General features: G+C 37.0%; 2 protein-coding genes across 2 annotated transcripts; one reads left to right on the forward strand and one right to left on the reverse strand.

The window, feature by feature from the left end:
* Window positions 1-186: 186 nt before the first annotated feature.
* Window positions 187-6,101, reverse strand: LOC125274100 (cytochrome b-c1 complex subunit 6, mitochondrial). The gene is made up of 4 exons (XM_048200204.1): window positions 5,949-6,101; window positions 5,611-5,646; window positions 2,071-2,232; window positions 187-498 (listed from the first exon to the last, which is right to left on the reverse strand). The coding sequence occupies exons 1-4, from the start codon at window positions 5,991-5,993 to the stop codon at window positions 466-468; spliced, it is 276 nt and encodes a 91-aa protein (XP_048056161.1). The 5' UTR covers window positions 5,994-6,101; the 3' UTR covers window positions 187-465.
* A 687-nt stretch (window positions 6,102-6,788) lies between these two features.
* LOC125274101 (fatty-acid amide hydrolase 1) lies at window positions 6,789-24,261 on the forward strand. Its single transcript, XM_048200205.1, has 15 exons — window positions 6,789-7,094; window positions 7,792-7,905; window positions 11,068-11,208; window positions 11,280-11,413; window positions 12,194-12,400; window positions 13,347-13,387; window positions 13,475-13,599; window positions 13,693-13,818; window positions 14,858-14,955; window positions 15,346-15,445; window positions 15,561-15,604; window positions 16,224-16,263; window positions 16,603-16,711; window positions 21,988-22,133; window positions 23,567-24,261. Exons 1-15 carry the CDS (start codon window positions 6,882-6,884, stop codon window positions 23,708-23,710), a joined length of 1,782 nt encoding a protein of 593 aa, XP_048056162.1. The 5' UTR covers window positions 6,789-6,881; the 3' UTR covers window positions 23,711-24,261.
* The last annotated feature ends 321 nt before the right edge of the window (window positions 24,262-24,582 follow it).

Here is a 24,582-nt window from a genome sequence, read left to right on the forward strand (position 1 = left end):
TGCACAAGCACATTATGAACAATCTACTTCACCTATAATGTTCCTTAATGCTTTACCTACTTTCATTTTATCTGTACACATACAGGTCTACTGTATTCTGTTGATGCTTCTTTGCTGCTGCGCTCCTTACACTGAAAAAAAACTCCCAACATCCGAGTTACGGCAAAAAAGTATTGCATACAGCAGTTGTCTTTTGTTCTTTATTGTTTTATGTTATTTGACATTAGCAACAAACCCAAATTCTGTGTCAACATCACCTCTTCACAGATGACAAATGATCAGTTATTTCACGTGAGAGATGAAAACAGAGTACAGTTATTAACACTTCAGTCACAACTCGGCAAAATGGACGAATTGAAGAATCGGTTACAGGGAATTGTTGAATCTAGGACAAAAATCACATCTTGTATAAATAACCGAGCACTGTATTTCTATAAGCAGACATCCATCTATAAGCAGCTCCATTTATTTGATTGACTGGAAGACCTTGTGGGCCACCTGTAGAAAACAAAAACAGAAGAACAAGATATAATGACAAATAATGTTCACAAATTATTTGAAACAGTTCATTCAAGAACTAAAATTCTGTAAAAAAAAATGTTTTTTGGGGGGATTTTTTTTGAGAATTTTCACAAGGGGAAAAACAGAGCAGCATACAGGTTAGGTATGACAAATAAGAGGGTAAATAATGATAGATTTAGCATTTCATTAAAACTACTCCTTGAATGTAGGTGTGTGACTCTTATTTGCTTTGCCCAGCAGCTTGGCAAAGTCAGGCTCTCACTAAAATGCTTCATGCAACATCTAAACCTCTCTACCGATCATTAGCCGTTTCCACCCAAAGTTGCAAATTCAAATTGTGTGCACATTTAGAATATCACATAAAACATTTGTGAACTAAAGCATCCCATGTGTTCAAGAGAACAAAATCATCACTTCCTTGGAAATTGGTGAAAAAAAGGTATCTGTAATAAAAATGGAAGCTGCTGAAATCGGGGGAAGAAAGTGTCTCTTTTTTCCCACCATCATAAATGACGTGTCTCAGAGCGCCTCATGTTCTCTTGCATTCGGATGCTGGTGTTTGTGAACGCAACCATGTGAGATGCTTCTGGGAGGGAATTGACCCTTTGCAAAGACCCGCCCCCCTTAGTTACTGTTGCTTTGTTCGACAAGACATGGTGCCGTCATGCCACACAGAGTGAAAAATACATCGCGGAGCAAAGAGGATACTGACAACACGTTGACAGACATGACAGAGCACGTTACTTATGATATTAAACAAAGTCCCAGCTTTCAAATTGTGTAGTTTTCTAAGAAATTCCAACAATAAAAACCATTTTGTGGCTCTTTAATGTGTCGTGAGATTGCTATATCATCTCTTCCTACTAGTTCATTTATAGCATCAAACAAACATGAATGAACATCAGAAGGAATGTTGTTTCAAACGCGGAAAGACGTCAGTACACACCATTTTTCAAGTTTAAGTCCACCAAGGTTAATTGAACTCCTGACTGCTTTATCGGACAAAATGGTGGATTCGGCGTTCTGACTGGTTAGATCGCTTGTCAATCAAACTCCCAGCAAAGACTTTGGCTCAGGCATTTCAGAATGATCAAACCAACATTTGAGCTGCAGTGTGATGTAATTGGCCCACTGGTTAGTCCAGTTATCCAATCACATCCTCTGTAGAGGCAACGTCACGTGAGTTTTTATTTAATCGGTTAATGTGGTTTTGTCTTCTTATCAGATAAAACAGGTATATGCCTTAATTGAGCGCATATGTTTTAAGAGCATTTATAGAATTTATGTGTATCTTGGCATTTTTTCTATCCAGAGTTTTATTTTTATGCAATAACCCACAAATTAGATCAAACATTTCAGCAATCATCCTTCTTCAGTGAATCATTCTTCATTTGAAAGTAATGCAATATCCACTACTCTACGCACCCCAAAAAACTGTTAAGCGCAGTGATTTTATCTTTTTGGATTTATGCAAAAACCCAAAATGCACATAAAAATGGGTGGCTGGAAACATGGCTAATGACATCTAACAGACACAAGCACTCTTACACAGTGGTCGCGAGCATGCAGGAAATCAAAGAGCTCCTCTGTGCAGTCTTCTGTTGTCTCTGAGCGCGAACCGACCCGGGACTCGCACGCCTCCAGCCGCTCTCGTGCGTGAACGCAATGCTCCGTCTGCTCACACTTCTCTCTTAGAGTCTCCAGAGGGTCCTGCAGAGCAAATATGAAATAATATTCTTCATTAAACTTGGTAGGCACAGACTACAAGACATTATGAAGATATACATCAAATTGTGTATACCATCTAGAGACAAGCCAAGGTTGACATATTAGATATGAGACATAATCAGGGATGGGCAGTATTTATGATACATGTATTTCAAATACAAAATAGTATTTTGTAATTTGTATTTGATAGGGTTGATGAAAATGGCTTTGTATTTTGTATCAAAATTTAAAATACTGTAAAATACTTCAAAAAAGAATACACGATGACATCATAAAAATGCGGCCTCTGATTGGTGGTTACGCAATAGTTTGCCCAGACTTGTTGAGTTCAGAACAGATGTTTTGGCGTTCGTTTTAATAGCCTAGGCTAAATAGTTTACTAATTTACATAATGTTCTTGAAAACTATTATACCGAGAAGCAGCCCCCTATATTTATGATTAACAATCAAATGATTAATTAGTGCTATGAATACAGGTGCCATCAGTTGTCTTATAAATGACTTGTTTGTAATTGAGTCAGTGTTGCTGATGCAAAGTAGGCCCTTTGTTACCAAACACCAAGTAACTAAATTAGGATACAATAAGTAATTTGCAAACTGTTAAAAATTAAACTGTTGGTTACTTTAAAGGTGCCCTCGAATGAAAAATTTAATTTATCTTGGCATAGTTAAATAACAAGAGTTCAGTACATGGAAATGACATACAGTGAGTCTCAAACTCCATTGTTTCCTCCTTCTTATATAAATCTCATTTGTTTAAAAGACCTCCGAAGAACAGGCGAATCTCAACATAACACCGACTGTTACATAACAGTCGGGGTGTACGCCCCCAATATTTGCATATGCCAGCCCACGTTTCCAACATCATAAAAGGCATTAGACAAGGGCAGCCAGTATTAACGTCTGGATGTGCACAACCAAATCATCAGACTAGGTAAGCAAGCAAGAACAATAGCGAAAAATGGCAGATGGAGCAATAATAACTGACATGATCCATGATAACATGATATTTTTAGTGATATTTGTAAATTGTCTTTCTAAATGTTTCATTAGCATGTTGCTAATGTACTGTTAAATGTGGTTAAAGTTACCATCGGTTATTACTGCATTTACGGAGACAAGAGAGCCGTCGCTATTTTCATTTTTAAACACTTGCAGTCTGTATAATGCATAAACACAACTTCATTCTTTATAAATCTCTCCAACAGTGTAGCATTACCCGTTAGCCACGGAACACTATCATACTCATTCAAAATCAGAAGTAAACAATATAACAGTATACAATACTCACATAATCCGACGCATGCATGCCGCATGCATGACGAACACTTTGTAAAGATACATTTTGAGGGTTATATTAGCTGTGTAAAACTTTGTTTATGCACTGTTCAAGGCAAGCGCAAGCTCTGTGGGCGGATAGCACGGGATTTAAAGGGGCCGCAGCATAAAATCGGCGCGTTTATAATGATGCCCCAAAATAGGCAGTTAAAAAAATTAATTAAAAAAAATCTATGGGGTATTTTGAGCTGAAACTTCACAGACACATTCAGTGGACACCTTAGACTTATATTACATCTTTTAAAAACATAATCTAGGGCACCTTTAAAACTAACCTTCATCTGGGAGATCACATGTGAATATTTGAAGACAATATGTACATTTCGCCGCTAGAGGTCGCTTATTTGGTCGCTTATCCTTGTTTTTGTGGAATCATGGGATGTGTTGTCTTCATGTCTACAGCCAGTGGAAAAGAATCGGGACGAGACTCGGTCAGAAATCATGTTTATGGATGAGATTATTAACGTTATTGTAGTATGAAGCAGACCAGGACTGAGTGATGTTGGAGCTGAACGAGAACGCTGGAGAGATTGCTAATGAGAGACGAACGCGACATGTCTCGAGAGCAGCGGAAAGTTTATTATGCCACAGTCGCCAGTCTAGCATATGTGGGGTAACACAGAACTGTTTATCATATTAGATACATTTGAGTGTTAAATGTTGTTATAATGCTACCCTGAGTTCGCTCGGCAGCTGCTATGAGACACTTGTTGCACACTATTAGTCATGGTAAAACATGGTACTCGCGGTAAATCAAGAAAACGAGATTTAAACAAGAAGCTATATAACATGATTAGTTTTCTTTGGTGTTTCCATGGTTTCTACAAAACAAAACCAGAAATCGAGGGTAACGCGGGTATGATGTCATTGATAGGCGACGCACGGACACGGTCCATGTCCTGGTTAAAATTGCTTATTTCACTGGATTTAAACATTCTTGGAAACATTTGGGATAATCTAAGTATACAAGTCAACAAAATATATAGCATTGTTCTAGTGGTTTTTGGATATTTTAATCCAAAAATCCTACTGTACATGTTGTGCCTTTAACTGGTTGCATATGTCAGAGAGAAGCTATCAAACATTGTTTACTTAATAAACTGAGTCAGTGTAATGGTGAAGGGATAGATCAAATAGGCTAATTGATGGAAGGTTTGCGATGAAATTTCATGCTCCCTTGTAAAAGTATTTTTTAGTATTTTTAAAATACAAAAATACAGTAGTTAACTTTGATAAATAGTGTGGGCGGCTGTATTTTGTAGTTTATTTTGATACACTTAAAATGAAGGTATTTGGTATTTTATTTTAAAATACGTTTTGATGTATTTTTGCTCAACCCTGGACATAATGTTCTTTATCTTTGGACGGCAATATCCAAAGTGAATAGCAGTTGATACAAGGACACGAAAAATGTAAGGAGACACGTCAGTTTTCTTTAGGTTACAATAGAGGGCGCTGTAACCTCTACGTGTGTGTTCTCCACACACACACACACACACACACACACACACACACACACACACACAGTGGACTCTTGAAACTTATGCTTACAGTACTTGTACTTTCTTTTTATTTTGGTGGTGTAACGATCAGTGCTGCATTTCCCAAAAGCACAGCAAGGCTAAATTGATCGTTAAGACCACTGGTGGCAATGGTTTTTACGATCAACTTAAGACTTACGATGCTTGGGGGAAACGCAGCCATGGATAATACTTAACAGTTTTCATGAGATTCACCTAAATAGTAATTTCTAAATCATCCAAATAATAATTTGTCATCTCTAAATGACTAACTACAGTAATTAATAATAATCAATTTATTCAAAGTGACTTACAGTACACCGATTACTGAGACAACCTGAGGTTTTGATCAAGGGCACAATAGTGAAAGTTGATGGAATTTTATCTATTACACAATTTAAAGCAATTGGTAAATAATAGTAATTCATTTTAATTGATTTGGACATAATGTGAAAATATAATATTCCTCAGAAAATTATGACATAATATATAAGAGACATACCACCATTTCCTCCTCCTCCTCCTCCTCTTCTTCCTCCTGAACACAACAAAGTATAGTAATAGGTTAAATATACGTGCATATATACATGAATAGTATGAAAATAAAAATAATATAGAGGATACCTAGGATAAGTGTGTTTACATATACAAGAATAAAGCAAAATCTCGCGCAACAGTTTAGACAGTAGAAACATACTATAATAGTATACACATAAGAATCAACCTATAACGTTAGATTAGGCTCGACCACATAAACTAGAGCGTTTCGATCTAAAGCGGCTTCTTTACTCCCCTAAATGACATTTAAACCAATTATCAAAACAATATATGCTAATATACCTCCTCTGGCTCTCCGTTCATGATCATTTTGTCTTCAAAAACCATGATTTCAGCTCAGTTTTCCTGAAGTGACCCTCTGTAGAATGGGATATGAGCCGATGGAGGACAGCGTGACACTTTCCGGAAGTTGTAAGTGCTTAAAGACGTTCATGCAAAGAGAGACGTCCATCTCTGTCAACTTCCGGTTCACCGCGTTTAGCTGTAAATAAGCGTAATTCGTGTCATGCAGCCACCAATATTTGTATTTAATTGTGTATTCGACACTTCTATTGAATTAAGTGTAATTTTAGTGAGAGAAGTATGTGATATGACATACTTTTCACATTTAAATACTGCTAGTGTTGATCTGCATTACATTGTAAATGCTTTTGGTGACATCTGTTGGCTTGGAGTGTACTTGTCAGTTGAACCAAATACAATATAAAGAAATAAAAACAAGATAAATATAGAATGTTTAAATGCATGTTATATGATATGCCACCTACATGCACATAAGGATGTGTATTACAGAACGCAAATTTAACTAGGTCTGCATTGCCTAATTAATATAGATGAGTTAAGAGATATTCTTATAGACATGGAGATAGAAAACTCTGGGTTTAAAACTTGTCGAAAATAAAGGTAAAGAAAAAAGGATTTCTTAGCAAACAATAAAAAAATGGCAGTTCTTTTCTCTTATTATTGGCACATGTAAACGCAGCCATTGACTTCCATTCAAACGAACAGCCTTTCTCCCTGTAAGTATCTTTTAGGGCATTTTAGCGCAGCTCGCAGTCTCCCTCTTACGAGAGGCTCTGATATCGATTACCACAGGAAATAGAATAATGCCGTTAGACCGGGTGTTCTGGAATTCTTAAAGACACAGTGACAGCTCATGTAATGACAATTTCTGCCTGGACAGTTCGCGCTATTACAACAAACTGAGCAGCGGTTATGGACAGTTTTAATTTGCAACAACTTACTTCAAATATGAATATTAATTGGACGCCGGTGTTTGCAGCCACCTTTTGCGGTTCAGGTGCGTTATTTCTCTTCTGGAAATGGAGAAATAACCAGAAGATTCAAACGAAAATACTTAACGCACGGAAAAGACGTGATAAATCACTCCAGCTGGCTGAACAAGCGGTGCAACAGTTTAAAATACAGGTATAAAATCTAACATAAATCAATTATTACTGCAATATGCATGGAATATGAGTGTTTATGAATATGCATGTCAAGGAAGTCGTGGTTCCCTAGCTGAAAATCTTAAATTATCATGTTGCCCAATCTATATTGTGTAAGTTGTTACAGTGGATCCTGACACTACTGAATAGAAAAACATTTTTTTTTCCATTATTGTGGATAACAAATATAATAATTAATATATTTTAAACAAATTAAATGTTAAATAAGTTACATACATTTAAATAATGCGTTAAATTAATTAATCATTCAATCAGTCAATCCAAAAGATTTAAATAAATTGTTATAAATTGAAAACAAAGGACACATTGCTCATTACACTTTTTTGTCTCAATCTGACTTTTATGGAGAACAACCCTCAGTTTATCTTCACTATATTGTTGACTTTTGTCCTAATGTATGTTAGTGTGGTGTTACTGTGTTCATCTTAACAGATATTATATTACAAAAATAGTATGATACTGAAAAATTTCCCTAAATATTTTAATTTAAGACTTGTTTGGAAACCAACATAGAAAACAACTTCTAGAGAAAATAAGCATTTATGTAATTGGACTTTTTCCTCAAGTTACTGAGATCAAGCCCTTGTGACAACTAGCCTCAGTCTCCCCTATGTGAATATATGCATATCTGATGTTTGCTTCTTGCATCTTTCCAGAACCCAGACTTTGAGAGCAGTTCCATAGTGTCTCTGTCTTTGTCTGAGCTCACTGGGAAACTCAAGGAGGGCTCCCTGCAGCCAGATGCTGTTCTTCATGCTTTTATGGCAAAGGTTGTGACTGCGTATATATTTTACCTTTCGATAACTCTTTATGAGATTTATGAGTTTATTGCCAGCTTCAGAGGTTTACGATTAACAATTTTATTGTACATTGATCCATATTTTGCTGTATTTTCTAGACACCATTTACTAATAGTTTTTTACTCACATTATAAATGTCAGCTATGGTATGAATAAGTCATAACTAAGTAAATAATTGTCTATATTCTAATTTCTAAAAATATTAGAAATTAATTGATTTGAATTGATTTGGACATAATGTGGGAAATGTGTGTGTGTTTTATATATATATATATATATATATATATATATATATATATATATATATATAGTTGGGGATAAACAGTTTAGAACCCTTGAAACCAGATATGTTGAATAAGGACCCGGAGTTAAAGTTTAAAAAAAAAAAAACATATAAAAATTCGAAGAAAAATTTAATGAAGAATAGTTTCCACAACAATTACACTCTAACAGAGTCAACTAACTACTTCATTACTTCAGGTTGAATGATTCTGATTGGCTAAGAAAAATAGACAAATTTGGTAATCTTCCACACATGGACAGAGAGTCAGAATCTCCATTCGTCACGATGTTGATGAGGGGACTCTGGATTTAGGTACTGGATGTCCTATTGAGGTCATGACATGGTGTCTGCTGGTCTCAAGCAGAGTGCCAGTCGTCCAGTACAAAGTACCTGCACAGAACACTTAGCGCACATACACAGATACACGTTTCACAGCTTCTTTATGGTTGAAGTTGATCTGAGCTCTGCTCTGAGCAGGAAACGTTCCCAAAACATACTGATAACATGTTCTTACCTCTCAGTGAGAGGTACAGACAATATTCAAAATTATTTTCTAGTGTTTGAAAAGGAAAATAAATGCTTTAACCTACATTGAAGAAGTCATTCAAATAATTTAACAGAAAGATAAATGTTGATTAATAACTTAAAAGATGTATATTGAAGCGGCAGTGGATTCCAGAATCCACTCCTTCAATATATATATATATATATATATATATATATATATATATATATATATATATATATTTATTTATTACTGCAAGAGATCACATCATAACAACATGGCACAAACTGACCGACCTCAACTGATCCTGCAGCCAATGAGATTGCTTGCTCAACATTTAAAGGAACACTCCACATTTCTTGAAAATAGGCTCATTTTCCAACTCCCCTAGAGTTAAACAGTTAAATTTGACTGTTTTTGAATCCATTCAGCCGATCTCCGGGTCTGGCGATACCACTTTTAGCATAGCTTAGCATAGTTAATTGAATCTGATTAGACCGTTAGCATCTCGTTCAAAAATAACCAAAGAGTTTCGCTATTTTTCCTATTTAAAACTTGACTCTTCTGTAGTTACATCGTGTACTAAGACCGACAGAAAATGAAAAGTTGCGATTTTCTAGGCCGATATGGCAGGAACTATACTCTCATTCCGGCGTAATAATCAAGGAACTTTGTTGCCGTACCATGGGTGCAGCAGGTGCAATGATATTACGCAGCGGCTGTGACCCCCTGCTTGTACAGGGAGTGTGCCTTGCAACCATGGAGACATTTGTGAGAGGTGCTGCGTAATATCATTGCGCCTGCTGCACCCATGGTTATCTCAGTGTTCGCTGGAGACTAGTCGTGCAGCGCACAGAGTTCCTCTGAAACACTCCTCCTCCCCCAGCTCCACCTGCCTAAAGCTGCTACGGGATTTACATATGTGTATTTATGCAGCAGCAGCAGCATATCTTACATGCTTACAGCAGCGTGTCTGTGTATCAATTAGCAGTATCAAGTCCATACTTGCTGTGCAGCAGCAGCAATAATCAGCAGCAGCAGGAGAATCTAGTCTGCCAAGACCAAATACATTAACCATTAACATTGCTTTATTTGGTAACATTCTAAAACTATTCAGAGAGGTGTCATGATTGAAATATATATATATATATATATATATATATATATATATATATATATATATATATATATAACATTTTCTAAAGTAACTCTGTCCAACAGTGACAACTGCAGGTAAAGTTACAGCGGGAGCTGAGTTACTTGCCTCCTCTGAGCCCAATGAGTTTTAACAGACCCCCTAAAGTGTGTGGTGGCTTTGGTGGGTGGTAATTGAGAATGAATGGGGTAAAGTCATGTGAGAGGAGGCTATTGCTGGGTCCCAATTCGTAGTATGTTGAAATGAGTATTCCAAAGATACCCGGATGGTCTACTTTTTCCAGTTAGAATTCGAAGTGCAGATCCGTGCACACTTCTAATGGCTAATATTGCCCATAACACGTTGCGCTGTGGACAAAGATTCGATTAGATCTACAAATACGAATAAAAAGTGTTAAACTACAAACATGACATGCGAGACAGACAGTTAAGCAGAGCGGTTAAGATAAAGGGGCTTGAATGATTAATAATCACTATCTAATACTTAAAAATGCATCATTATGCAAAGATGAGGCGAGTTCTCTGCATGAAAGACCATGGGTTTATCTGGCAGATAAACTTGCAACTACATTTCTCTGAAATGGTAGGAAATTAAATTTAATTGAATGTGGAGGATTTTAACTTTAACAAGATGATTGACAGGATAGTTTAAACAGTTACAGGTTGCGTAACTAAGCGACAGAACGTCTGTTAAAGACGCAATTATGTCGAGGTAGTATGTTCCAAAGCTTGCACACTCTTCTGCTACACACTCAAAAGTATGTACTTTTTCTTTACAAAAACAGTACATACTTTTAGGACGTAGTATAAATAGGTGAATTTGGACACAGCATATGTCTCCATCGTGTTATATGATTGGTTTGTGCAATAAATGTAAAAATACAAAATAGATTTGTATATGGTTTATCTTTTTTTTTTTTCCCTTTTTTTTTTTTTTGATGTAATGTTTATTTAACCAGAAAAATGTGAGAACATTAAATGTAACTGGGAGATGAATTTAGTGTATGTATGTATAAAAAAACATTTAAAAAACTGAAGACTCCTCATTTCAGAAAACCAAATATATATATATATATATATTTTTTTTTTTTTACTTTGGGCAAGCAATAAGGTAGGCTTATTGTTGAGGTCTTTTTAAAGGAAACCATTTGGTGTCACAAACTGAGATGTGTAATGTCATACTTCAAAGGCTCTGGAGGTGAACAAGAATCTGAACTGCGGCACTGAGATCTTAATGGAGTCTGTGGCTCAACTGAAAGATATCAACACTCAAAAGAAAGGTCTTCTGTATGGAGTGCCGATCAGCATTAAGGACAATGTTGCATATAAGGTAAATATAAGAGAACACAGAATATATGATTACACTGGTGAAGAGAGGTGACTTCCTGTTTGTGTGTGCAGGGTCATGATTCTTCATGTGGTGTGGTGAGTAAGTTGGATCAGCCTGCAGTCATGGACAGTGTGGTGGTTAGAGTGCTAAAGAAACAAGGTGCAATCCCGTTCATCAAGACCAACATACCGCAAGGCCTTCTCAGGTGAGTAAACGCTGCACATCATTCCTGGGGGGAGCAATGAAAATGGGAAAACCTGGTAATATAAGATGATTTGCAGGCCAAGACAAGCCATGGAAATGAATCTGAAGAGACTGTTCAGTTAGCAGCTCATTTACTGGAGTTTAGTCATTAAAGTTTATTATTTCATTTCATTTGGACGTTGGAAGTAGCATTTGTATCCCAGCATCCTTCTGTGGGATTTGTGGATTTAAGCCCACCACGAAGAGGCTAAGGTTTGTTTGCATCTTTGATCACATTTTTGTTTGGCAATTAAAGGTACAATAATTGACAACAACGTATTGAAAGATTCTGTAAGACAAATAACATCTTGAAGTCATTTATAAAATGCCGTGTGTTATAAAACTTATGCTGAACCATGAGTTTCAACATCAGACCGCTGTACTGAAAACATGTTAAAGAGTGGTTTAAGTTAAATCATAAACACCTACATAAACAATCATTAAACTTTTTATGAGAGGTGAAAGTTGATTTCAGTGATCTTGATCTCACGTGTCAAGTTTCAGGGGTCAGCTAGAGTAGTATAGAAACTAGAGAAGTGGAAATGCAGAGAGGTGTAAGCCATTTCTTGAAGGTTGTGATGGTCTCAACAAATCAGGTAGAGGTTGGCAGCTCGTTCTACCACAGATGAACTGAGAGAGTGGAGGTTCTGGAATGTGACTTTGTACCTTTGTATCCAGTGAGACATTTTTGATTAGTTCAATTGTAACCAACCCAAACCCTCTGTATTTGTATCTACTGTAGTTATGACTGCAGTAACCCCATTTATGGGCAAACCTTGAACCCCTACAACCTCCAGAAGACCCCTGGCGGTTCTTCCGGAGGGGAGGCAGCTCTGATCAGAGAAGGCGGCTCGATCCTGGGCCTAGGCACTGACATTGGAGGGAGCATTCGTATCCCAGCATCCTTCTGTGGGATTTCTGGATTTAAGCCCACAGCGAAGAGGCTAAGGTTTGTTTGCATCTTTGATCACATTTTTGTTTGGTAATAACAATAATCAGCAACAAAGTTTTATAGAATCTGTAAGACAAATAACATCTTGAAGTCATCAAAATGCCTTATGCCATCTCAGGGTAAATATTAACATATGTTGAGATGTTTAAACTTTAACGGGTTGATGTTTCATGATGTTCAACCATTACTAGCGTTGTGCTCAAGGTGATGACACTGAAAGATATTTATTAGAAATATAATGTAATGCTCATATTGTTCTACATTGCTCCAGTTTTCAGTAATCAATTGTTTACTATAAAAAGTCAAGGTAACAGAGTTGATCGTTTAAGAGACAAATCTAACAACATTTAAAAAAAGCTTATAGAGGTCACTTCATGCTGATGATGATGTAATCATTTTTTATGTGTTATGTGTTATGTGTATGATTATGGTCATTAAGGGATAGTTATATCCTTATATTATATATATAGTTATAACATAGGAAAACATATTCAGGTATTTTGAATAATGCATTATTATAAATTGATACATTTACATCTAAAAATATATAAAGAGAAAAAAGACAAAATACTAGCATTTGCTTGCATATTATGTTTTTTCATAATTAAAATAAGCATATTTACTAATATAAAAAGGGGAATTTGGTAACACAGGGCTAAATGCCTATAATAGCATATCTGTAAATAATAACGTTATTATTAATGAGGTACACAAAATCACAGTAAATGTGCTTAATTTCTGTGAATATTGTAATGATGCACAAATGATTTTTTTTTTAATCATGATAGAATTTCTTATTTCATTCTTTTGATTCTGAAGTGAAAAATTTTCCGTTCTTGACAGATAATGTTAGATTCACCTCTAGCTCTTTTGTTGAGATGTTGTGCATATAATGTACTTGTTTTTTGATTTGCTTTTTTTTTTTTTAATCATCCTTGTTTAGTGTTCAAGGAATCAGTTCTTGCATCAAAGGCCAGAAGTCAGGTAAGATCAGGTTTATCATACTGCTGGTCAAGTTTTGAACTGCGTACAAACTGAAATATATGACAGCATCTACATGCTGGTTTGCAGTGTTGTCCTCTTTTGGCCCTTTGGCAAGGGACGTCGAGAGCTTGGCTCTGTGCATGCGGGCACTGCTGTGCCAGGATATGTTCACCTTAGATCCCACTGTTCCTCCCATAGAATTCAACCAAAAGGTCCTGTATTAAATATAATACATTAAATGCTTGTTTAAAGGTCCATATATGCGCTGTGTAATGTGAAAGCAGAATCTATGATACTTTAAACAGGTCTATGAGAGCTCAGAACCCCTGAGGATTGGTTATTATGAGAACGACGGTTACCTGCAGCCGTCTCCAAGCATGGCCAGGGCCTTCAGGGAGACTAAGGACCTGCTGGAGAGAGCAGGTCACACGGTACACAGATACACCACATTAAGAGTTGTTATGTAAGCCATTGGCCGTTTGTTGGTAAAAAAGCAACAAATGGTTAGGTATTTGTAAAATTCAGATCACCCATTATGTATTGGGTGTAACATCACAGTCTGAATGGCTTTTAAGATCTAAAACAAATAATTAAATATTAAATGATTCTGACTAAAATAAATATTTAGCTATTTTGTTAGAAATTGAATTTAGTTTTAAAATTCTACATGTTACATATTTTTATTAGAGCTGTAACAGTAAAGGTACTATTTTTGGAGTAGCCTATGAATGGAATGGAATTATATGTTCAGATGAGTAAATGTGTTTCTCATACCATGTGCAAGTTAACATTTTGTGCTTTTGTTTATTATCACTTTTTATTTAGTAATTTTAACTTCTGGTTTAAAATGGTAAGCAGTCAGTTCTATTGTTTTTTTTGTTTGTTTAGATTTTTTTTTTAAACTATATTTGTTTTCATATATATCACATTGTTTGAATGACAACAATGGGCAGGATGTGGAATAATATGTTTTCTTTTTTATAAATAATGGATTAAATTTTTTTTTAATGAATAATACATTTTAAAAAACGTAACACATTTTACTAAATTCCTCATACTTTGTATTGTTATAATTATATTTTTATTAGTTTTTAATTTAGTCATTTTAACTCCTGCTTAAAAATAGTAAGAAGTAAGTATAGGTTTTCATAGCCTTTATATTACACATTGTTTTTAGGTCAACACTGGGCATGATGTGGAATAACATTTTTTTAAATAATGGATTAAAATGAATTCATTTTTCTTTAAAAATAATACATTTTAATATTTAATTATATTTTTCATCTGATTAATCAATTAAATAATTGGCAGATTAATCAATTGTCAAAATAAACATTAGTTGCAGCCCCAGTGGTCCTAATACATCTGAGGTTTAAACGCTGTGCCAACACATTATAGAAAACGTGATAAGTTGAGAAGATAAGATCTGCTGACTTGAAAAGCTCGTCTGATGTGTTGTTCATATTTCAGCTTGTTCCCTTCCAACCTCTGCGGCTCTACGACGTCTTCCATGAGTTGGCTATTAGAGGGATCTTGGCTGATGGAGGTGATACCCTCTTAAATCATCTGTACGTCTGGTATCAACACATTCACATGTCATGATTGATATCTATTAGGTCTATTCCAGTGTTTCTGGCCTCATTAATGACACTGCAGTCACTTCTGCTTAGTAATCACTCATTCCCCTGGTTTCACAGACAAGGCTTAAGCTAGTCCTAGACTAAGAAGCATGTTTGAACTGTTGTAACTGAAAGTAACTTGTTCTCACAGATCTTAAAATATGTCAGTGCCATTGTTTTCTCTCAGGATGATCACCAGTAATTTTTTTATTTTTTTTCTAGCAAACGTTTATAAAAGCTATAAATGCCCTAATTGAACTAATGCTTAATCCTGGTTTAGGCTAAGCCCTGCCTGTGAAACCAGGCCTTAATATTTGTTTCATATGTGTGTGATTTCAGGAAGGCAGGCCCCATTGACCCATGTCTCCGGGATCAGGCCGCCCTGTTGGGCATTCCAGGCTTCATAAAGAAATTACTTTTTGTTGTTCTAAAGCCTTTTGTGAGTCCTGTAAATGTAGTGGTTTCCTGCTTCTCATTTGCATCTAAGCAATCTGTTACATTCAAGCTAATATGTTTGTTTTAAAACTGTTTTATGTTTGGATTACTTTCTCCAGTATCCACGGTTGGCTGCAAGCCTACATACAAGTCTTGGAGTTGGGTAAGCTTTAGATATTTGTTGTTTATATTAATTAGCATAATGAATACAATTATGCTAATGAATCTTTTTTTCTAGAGTGTAATTTAATTTGGTTACAATTCATTTTTTTTAATTGACAAATTTAAGTTTTTAGAAAAATTTGAAATATTTAGAAATACACCACTATACAAAAGGGGGGTCAGTGAGATTTATTTGAATCAAATTAATACTTTTATTCAGCAAGGGTAAATTAAATCGATAAAGTGACAGTAAAGACCTCTACATTGGTACAAACATTTGTTTTAATGTTTTTAATTTTATTTACTTATGAACTTTCTATGCATCAAAGAATCCTGAAAAAATGTGTCATGTTTTCCAAAAAATATATTTTCAACATTGATAACAATCAGAAATGTTTCTTGAGCAGCAAATCAGCATATTAGAATGATTTCTGAAGGATCATGTGACACTGGAGACTGGAGTAATGATGTTGAAAATTCAGCTTTGATCACAGGAATAAATTACATTTTGAAATATACTCATACATAAAACTGTTATTTTAAATTGTAATATTTCACAATAGAACATAACAGAATTGAAATTATACTATTCCTTTAATAGCATTTTTTTCTTTCACAAGGTCTATAGCAGAATTATGGAGACAACATACAAATATTGAGGTAGTATTTTATTATAAATATTATGTGGTTTCCATCAGTACCACTGAGATTGTAGAAATGATTGTCAACTTTATCAAGGGAACAAGTACTGCAGGCACAAATGCACTAATCAGTTGCGTAACTGTGTTGATGTCTTGGACCTGGACAGTTTCATTCCTGGAACCCTCCTAGGAAAAATGTAAATGCCATCCTGACAAAAATGATTAGGTGTCCTCATCTCATGCAGTTGAGCAAATGAATTTTCCTGGCACATACTGTATATAAAACTGATTTTTATTCTGACATGATTGTATGTATTTTGAGAAATGTCTAAAATGTTTTCGGTTTTCTCATCTGTAGGAATACATTGATGAGGTGATAGCAGAGTGGAGGAGACTGAATGTGGACGTTTTGTTGTGCCCAATGCTTGGACCAGCCTACAATTTCCGTTACTGCGGGCGTCTCAGCAGTACTTACCTCAAATTTACATTACAATTACATTATCTTTGTGCCGTAAACCTGGGGGCGCAGCATTTTTGTCATGAAGTGCATTTTTGGTAACACTTTACAATATGGGTGCACTAATATGCATTAATTCATGCTTAACTAATGCACAGATAATCATGTGTTAAAGGGTTAGTTCACCCAAAAATGAAAATTCTGTAATTTATTACTTACCCTCATGCCGTTCCACACCCGTAAGACCTTCGTTAATCTTCGGAACACAAATTAAGATATTTTAGTTGAAATCAGATGGCTCTGTGAGGCCTTCATAGGGAGCAATGACATTTCCTCTCTCTAGATCCATAAAGGTACTAAAAACATATTTAAATTGGTTCATGTGAGTACAGTGGTTCAATATTAATATTATAAAGCGACGAGAATATTTTTGGTGCGCCAAAAAAACAAAATAACGACTTATAAAGTGATGGCTGATTTCAAAACACTGGAAGCATCGGAGTGTTATGAATCAGTGTGTCGAATCTGCTGTTCAGAGCGCCAAAGTCACGTGATTTCAGCCGTTGGCGGTTTGACACACGCACTCTGAAGCTTCCTGAAGCAGTGTTTTGAAATCGGCCATCACTATATAAGTCGTTATTTTGTTTTGTTTTTTGGCGCATCAAAAATATTCTCGTCCCTTTATAATATTAATATTGAACCACTGAACGAACATGTTAAATTACTACATATGTTTTTAGTACCTTAATGGATCTTGAGAGAGGAAATGTCATTGCTGTCACGTTAGGCACAGAGACGAGAGGGTAAGATCCATATGCAGCTTTAATGGGGTAATCCAAACACATAATCCAAACAGGCAGGGGTCAAAATCCAAAGATCAGTCCATACAAAACAAAGAAAAACACAAACAGAAGCCAGTGACATTAAGTAAAACCACAATAACAAAAGCAGAAACAAACCAGGTATAAATAGGCAGACACTAATGATGAAACTCAAAACAGCTGGGTGCAATGAAGGGATAATGAGTCCGGGAAGTGGGTTATGGGAATTGAAGTCCAAGTGAGGTGAACAGTAGTCTGTGTTTGAGTGCCCTCTGGTGGCTAAATAGGGCACTCCAACTGGAGATCATAACAGTACCCCCTCCCTACGGAGCGGCTACCAGACGCTCCACCTGACCAAACAAAAAACAAAACTCTCAGGAGGGAGGTGGACCGGAGGAGGACCAGGGGGAGGGACGGCGGGCCAGGTTCAGAGCCCCCAACCGAAGGCCAGGGGGAAGCCGGAGGAACAGACCACGGGGGCTCCAAGAAGGTTGGGGTCCTGGCTGAATGCCAGGGTGGTGCTGGAGGAACTGCCCAGGCAGGTTCCAGCAGGTCTGGATTCCGGGCTGAATGCCAGTGCGGTGCTGGAGGAACTGACCAGGCAGGTTCCAGCAGGTCTGGATTCCAGGCTGAATGCCAGGGTGGTGCTGGAGAAACTGACCAGGCGGGTTCCAGCAGGTCTGGAGTCCGGGCTGAGTACCAGGGCGGTGCTGGAGGAACTGACCAGGTGGGCTTCAGCAGGTCTGACAGCCTGGGCAGCGTAGCAGGGCGGACGGCCTGGGCGGCGGCGGCGGCAGGGCAAGGCGCTTGGGAAGCGCAAGAATGACCTCTGGGGTGGTCTCCAGGCCTACCACGAGCTCTGGGAAGGCCTCCGGGCCTACAGCGGGCTCTGGGAAGGCCTCCGGACCTTGAGGGATGGAGGAAGCCTTCTTCCTCCTCTTCCTCCCTTTACGTGGGTGAGGCAGTGGCTCTGTGCCTACCTCCTCTGTAGACATTGCAGCGGGCTCACTGGCTGGAGCGGGCTCTGGAGCGGACTCACGGGCTTTCTTCTTTCTCCTTGCCCTGCGCCTCTCAGTGGGACTTAGGAGACCAGGGTCTGAACCCGATGGTGTAGATACCTAACAAACCCCCAAAAATCCAAGACCTGCAGCCCCTCCATCTCCCATTGAGTCAGAGGGTCCTTCATACACTTATTAAAAATCTCTTTTAGAGCAGCATCATTATAACTTAGCCCCACCGCCATTGTCCAAAACGTCTGGGCAAAGCACCCTACCTCCCATCCCTCTTATCGTAGAGCCATCAATGCCCGAAGTCGAGCCATCCGCTCCCCCATGGTGGCTGGAGGAAGAATCCAGAAACTCATGCTGCTGGATCTACAAACCCGATTCCAAAAAAGTTGGGACACTGTACAAATTGTGAATAAAAAAGGAATGCAATAATTTACAAATCTCATAAACTTATATTTTATTCACAATAGAATATAGATAACATATCAAATGTTGAAAGTGAGACATTTTGAAATGCCATGCCAAATATTGGCTCATTTTGGATTTCATGAGAGCTACATATTCCAAAAAAGCTAGGACAGGTAGCAGTAAGAGGCCGGAAAAGTTAAATGTACAAATAAGGAACAGCTGGAGGACCAATTTGCAACTTATTAGGTCAATTGGCAACATGATTGGGTATAAAAAGAGCCTCCCAGAGTGGCAGTGTCTCTCAGAAGTCAAGATGGGCAGAGGATCACCAATTCTTCCAATGCTGCGGCGAAAAATAGTGGAGCAATATCAGAAAGGAGTTTCTCAGAGAAAAATTGCAAAGAGTTTGAAGTTCTCATCATCTACAGTGCATAATAACATCCAAAGATTCAGAGAATCTGGAACAATCTCTGTGCGTAAGGGTCAAGGCCGGAAAACCATACTGGATGCCCATGATCTTCGGGCCCTTAGACGGCACTGCATCACATACAGGAATGCTACTGTAATGGAAATCACAACATGGGCTCAGGAATACTTCCAGAAAACATTGTCGGTGAACACAATCCACCGTGCCATTCGCGGTTGCCGGCTAAAACTCTATAGGTCAAAAATGAAGCCATATCTAAACATGATCCAGAAGCACAGGTGTTTTCTCTGGGCCAAGGCTCATTTAAAATGGACTGTGGTAAAGTGGAAAACTGTTCTGTGGTCAGACGAATCAAAATTTGAAGTTCCTTTTGGAAAACTGGGACGCCATGTCATCCGGACTAAAGAGGACAAGGACAACCCAAGTTGTTATCAGCGCTCAGTTCAGAAGCATGCATCTCTGATGGTATGGGGTTGCATGAGTGCGTGTGGCATGGGCAGCTTACACATCTGGAAAGGCACCATCAATGCTGAAAGGTATATCCAAGTTCTAGAACAACATATGCTACCATCCACACGTCGTCTCTTTCAGGGAAGACCTTGCATTTTCCAACATGACAATGCCAGACCACATACTGCATCAATTACAACATCATGGCTGCATAGAAGAAGGATCCGGGTACTGAAATGGCCAGCCTGCAGTCCAGATCTTTCACCCATAGAAAACATTTGGCGCATCATAAAGAGGAAGATGTGACGGAGAAGATCTAAGACAGTTGAGCAACTAGAAGCCTGTATTAGACAAGAATGGGACAACATTCCTATTCCTAAACTTGAGCAACTTGTCTCCTCAGTCCCCAGATGTTTGCAGACTGTTATAAAAAGAAGAGGGGATGCCACACAGTGGTAAACATGGCCTTGTCCCAACTTTTTTGAGATGTGTTGATGCCATGACATTTAAAATCAACTTATTTTTCCCTTAAAATTATACATTTTCTCAGTTTAAACATTTTATATGTCATCTATGTTGTATTCTGAATAAAATATTGAAATTTGAAACTTCCACATCATTGCATTCTGTTTTTATTCACAATTTGTACAGTGTCCCAACTTTTTTGGAATCGGGTTTGTATTAGTGATTGTGGTTTCTGTCATGTTAGGCACAGAGACGAGAGGGTAAGATCCATATGCAGCTTTAATGGGGTAATCCAAACACGTAATTCAAACAGGCAGGGGTCAAAATCCAAAGATCAAGTAGATACAGTACCATACAAAACAAAGAAAAACACAAACAGAAGCCAGTGACATTAAGTGAAACCACAATAACAAAAGCAGAAACAAATCAGGTATAAATAGACAGACACTAATAATGAAACTCAAAACAGCTGGGTGCAATGAAGGGATAATGAGTCCGAACAATAGTCCGTGTTGGAGTGCCCCCTGGTGGCTAAATAGGGCACTCCAACTGGTGATCATCCAACAATTGCTCCCTATGAAGGCCTCACGGAGCCATTTGATTTCAACTAAAACATCTTAATTTGTGTTCCGAAGATTAACGATGGTCTTACGGGTGTGGAACGACATGAGGGTAAGTAATAAATGACAGAATTTTAATTTTGGGGTGAACTAACCCTTTAATGTACTGTATGACTCATGAAGAACTAAACCATTAATTAATGATTACTGCATCAGCAACTAATAAAGAGTCTATATGATTAATAGATCAAGTAATATATTAATTGTTATTAACTAAATGTGTCATAATGTATGTGTAAGTTAATGTGTAAATTACCACAATGGTTTGAAGCCATGTACTTCAAATTCAAATTGTCTGCTTTAATTAATCATTAGCTAATGATTTGTATCATTGTATCATTATGTTATGACTTTACTTGTTAAAGCACATGACTATTAACTAATTGTTAATTAACATGTCATTACAGTTTTGACATCCACACTAAGCCATGGATTTCAATTTCCAACCATCTACAGCTGTGATTCCACTGTACCAGATAAACTGCTGCATCCAGAACCTTGTTCAGGGCACAGGAATATGTCAGGTTCAGCTTGAGGTCAAGGATTCAAAAGCAGAACATTGAGAACATGTGGCCAGGCACTGCTATTTCGTAACACTATGTCAAGACCGGACAAAGACAAAAGAATCCATTATAATCAGTAATAGTGATCCTACACTAGATGCAGGGCAACGCTACATGACACAACAAAATGCTACTTCTGTTATGGAGGACAAATGGACTTGGAATGGTCTGTCACATGACGTCCAGTTTAAACAGTGTAACAGTGGTCAGTAGTTCAGATTCTGGTGTGCTAATATTTGTGTGCAGCCCAACTTACCCATTCTTCAAACACATTCTCTGACATTACACTCAATGCGTGTGCAACTGTCAAAACCCATTAATGACATATTACTACTTAACAATTAGTTAAAAGTCATGTGCCTCAACAAGTAATGTCATAACATAATGATACATTTTCAAATCTTTAGCAAATGATTAATTAAAAGCAGACAACTAGAAGTTGAAGTACATGTCTTCAACCATTTCAGCATTACATAAGGCCAGCAATAGTCACCTAGATGCAGTAAATTTTCTCTGCTTCTGAAGGTACTCTCAGTTACACCCTCCTGTACAACCTGCTGAACTTCCCTGCTGGGGTCGTGACCGTGTCTACAGTGACGGAAGAGGACGAGGCGCAGCTCAGTCAGTATAAGGGCATCCATGGTGACATGTGGGACAAATTGTTCGTTAAGGTACGTTTTCACAATGCAAGAATACTGAAGTTTAGTGGCATTAAATCAATTGGATGTTTTGTCATCCTTAAAATGTTGTAATACATTGTGAGTTGTATGCCTGATAACCACAAGGAGGCAGCATAGTCACGATTACAAAGAAAGAATCACACAGCAAGTGATGCAGAACCTGATATTGCTGAGTTCAACATGTTCCTGGGTCAACATTTTTGTTGATCCTGGAACAACATTCAAATCAACCAATCAGATTTGAGGGACAATTTTACAGATTATATCAAGATTAGGCTTAAAATCATGAATTGGTGCTTGTACTTGTTATTCATCTATCATTTCCCTCTGATTTTTGGGATAACTTACGGGTAGGGTTAGGTTTAGGGGGTTATAGGGTATAAGACTAAATTTTCAGACTGGAATGTTGTTCCAGGATCAACAAAATATGTTGACCCAGGAGCAGATCTAACTCAGACTCAAAATCAGGATGTGTGCAAGGGACAGACTGGGATGTACTTTTATTAAACAGGCATGTCATAGGCACTATTTAGACTGTGTGTATATTTTTGGGTCATTCTATGGAGATGGCCTGAATTTCTTTCTTTTTTTTTTTTTAATTTATGTAATAATTTCATTCTAAAAAATAATAAGCCCATTTTTTTAAACTATTACCCCCAGTATTCCAAATATGTGGTGACTGGTGCTTTTTTTTTTTTTTTTACTAACTTTACTCCTAACTCCTAATGCACTCTATTATTTCAACCTTGGCACAGTATGTTTGACATTTAATTTGAATAAATTTGAATAAATAAATGAGACAACTTTGGTAGTTTTACTTTAGTTTTTGATATGCCTTGAAATAAATCATGCATTATAACTTGGAAAAAATAGTAATAATTTTATTTAAAATGTTTGGTGGTTGAATAGTCAATATAGAAGCCATACAAATGTAATTGTAATTTTACTATCCACATTATTTGCTGTCAACAACTTTGTATTTTGTGCCATTAAGATTTTTTGTGAAAATTTGTATGTCATTTTTTTTTCTTTATTTTTAAATATTGGGCTTGGCAAGGCTATTTTTGAGCGTAGCTTAAATAATGTTTTTATTATCATTAAATTTAAAGAAGTTTAAATCAAACCATTATTTCACATCATAACTGGATTCAACCGAAAATGTAGAAACACTTTTCAGAAAATCAAAAAAACACTTTAGGGACAAAAAGCTATATTTAGGTACATTTTAAACTTTAACTGGCTGCAATTTTGATAATAAACAAAAATAAAAATAAAAGTTATGTAAAAATGTTTGCATTACAAGGTCAAACCCATCAAATAATATCAGTAATATGTAATGGGATGCAAATGGGGCACAAGTAACACAGTTTCCTGAAAATGACCCGTGTGTGTGTGTGTGTGTGTGTGTGTGTGTGTGTTTTCAGGCAGTGACAGGTGCCGTAGGTCTCCCTGTGGCAGTACAGTGTGTATCTCTGCCATGGCAGGATGAAATGTGTCTGCGCTTTATGAGAGAGGTGGAACAGCTCACAGCCAAGAACAAACTCAACAGGAAACATAATGACAAATAATGACTGACCTACGGTTAAATCGTAGGTGAGTTATGAACAGGCCTACACAGAATCTGTGACCACAGAATTTGAACATTATTGTTCATCGGGTGTTTTAGCTGATATGATGATTCTTTCAACTAAGAACTAGATACTTACTGTAGTAAGATGCAATGTTAGATTTAATTGATGTTTCATTAATTTTGTCCTTGAGTTTGTGTGTTGTTGAAAAAATGCTAAAGTTCATGTGCATTTTTGATGTTAAAATATATCAGATTAACATGCAAAACATACATTCATATGTTGATCTGTTTGTCCAACTAGTGGCAGACGGGAAGAACCTATTTGATTTCAACTTTTGGTGACAGTGAAATTACACACATCACATTTAATAAGTAACAAATTACCACTATGTTTTAATGAAGCATGATTATTTGCACTCAGTATAGAAGCAATACAGCTTCATCAAGACTGAATGAGGATTTGAATGCATCTCTTCATTTCTGTATCATTTTGTATAATTTAATGCCTCACAAATTCATTAAACTAAAATGAATCGGAGCTGTACATCACAGGTTCACTGGGAAACCATCTTCCTTGCTTGGCTGTCGTTATGAGATGAGCGTTATTTTTCTGCCCTGAATGATGACTTTGGTTGGAAAGGCTTTAACTAGACTTAATGACACATGACACCATCAGCTCCAATGTAATGTCAATATTTGTCTGTTCTGGGTTTTGCACACATTTTACATTCTTCATTTACATCACAGGAGTCATCAAGGATGGGAACTCATTAGGGACATTTTGATTTCTTCTCATTTTATTGTTCTCATTCCTTTTCCGCTGAAATGGATCCTAACTCTAATTCTGGCCTGAATAAAGTAATGTATTTA

Source organism: Megalobrama amblycephala, linkage group LG8 (genome assembly GCF_018812025.1).
Source record: "Megalobrama amblycephala isolate DHTTF-2021 linkage group LG8, ASM1881202v1, whole genome shotgun sequence".
Classification (NCBI taxonomy): Eukaryota; Metazoa; Chordata; class Actinopteri; order Cypriniformes; family Xenocyprididae; genus Megalobrama; species Megalobrama amblycephala.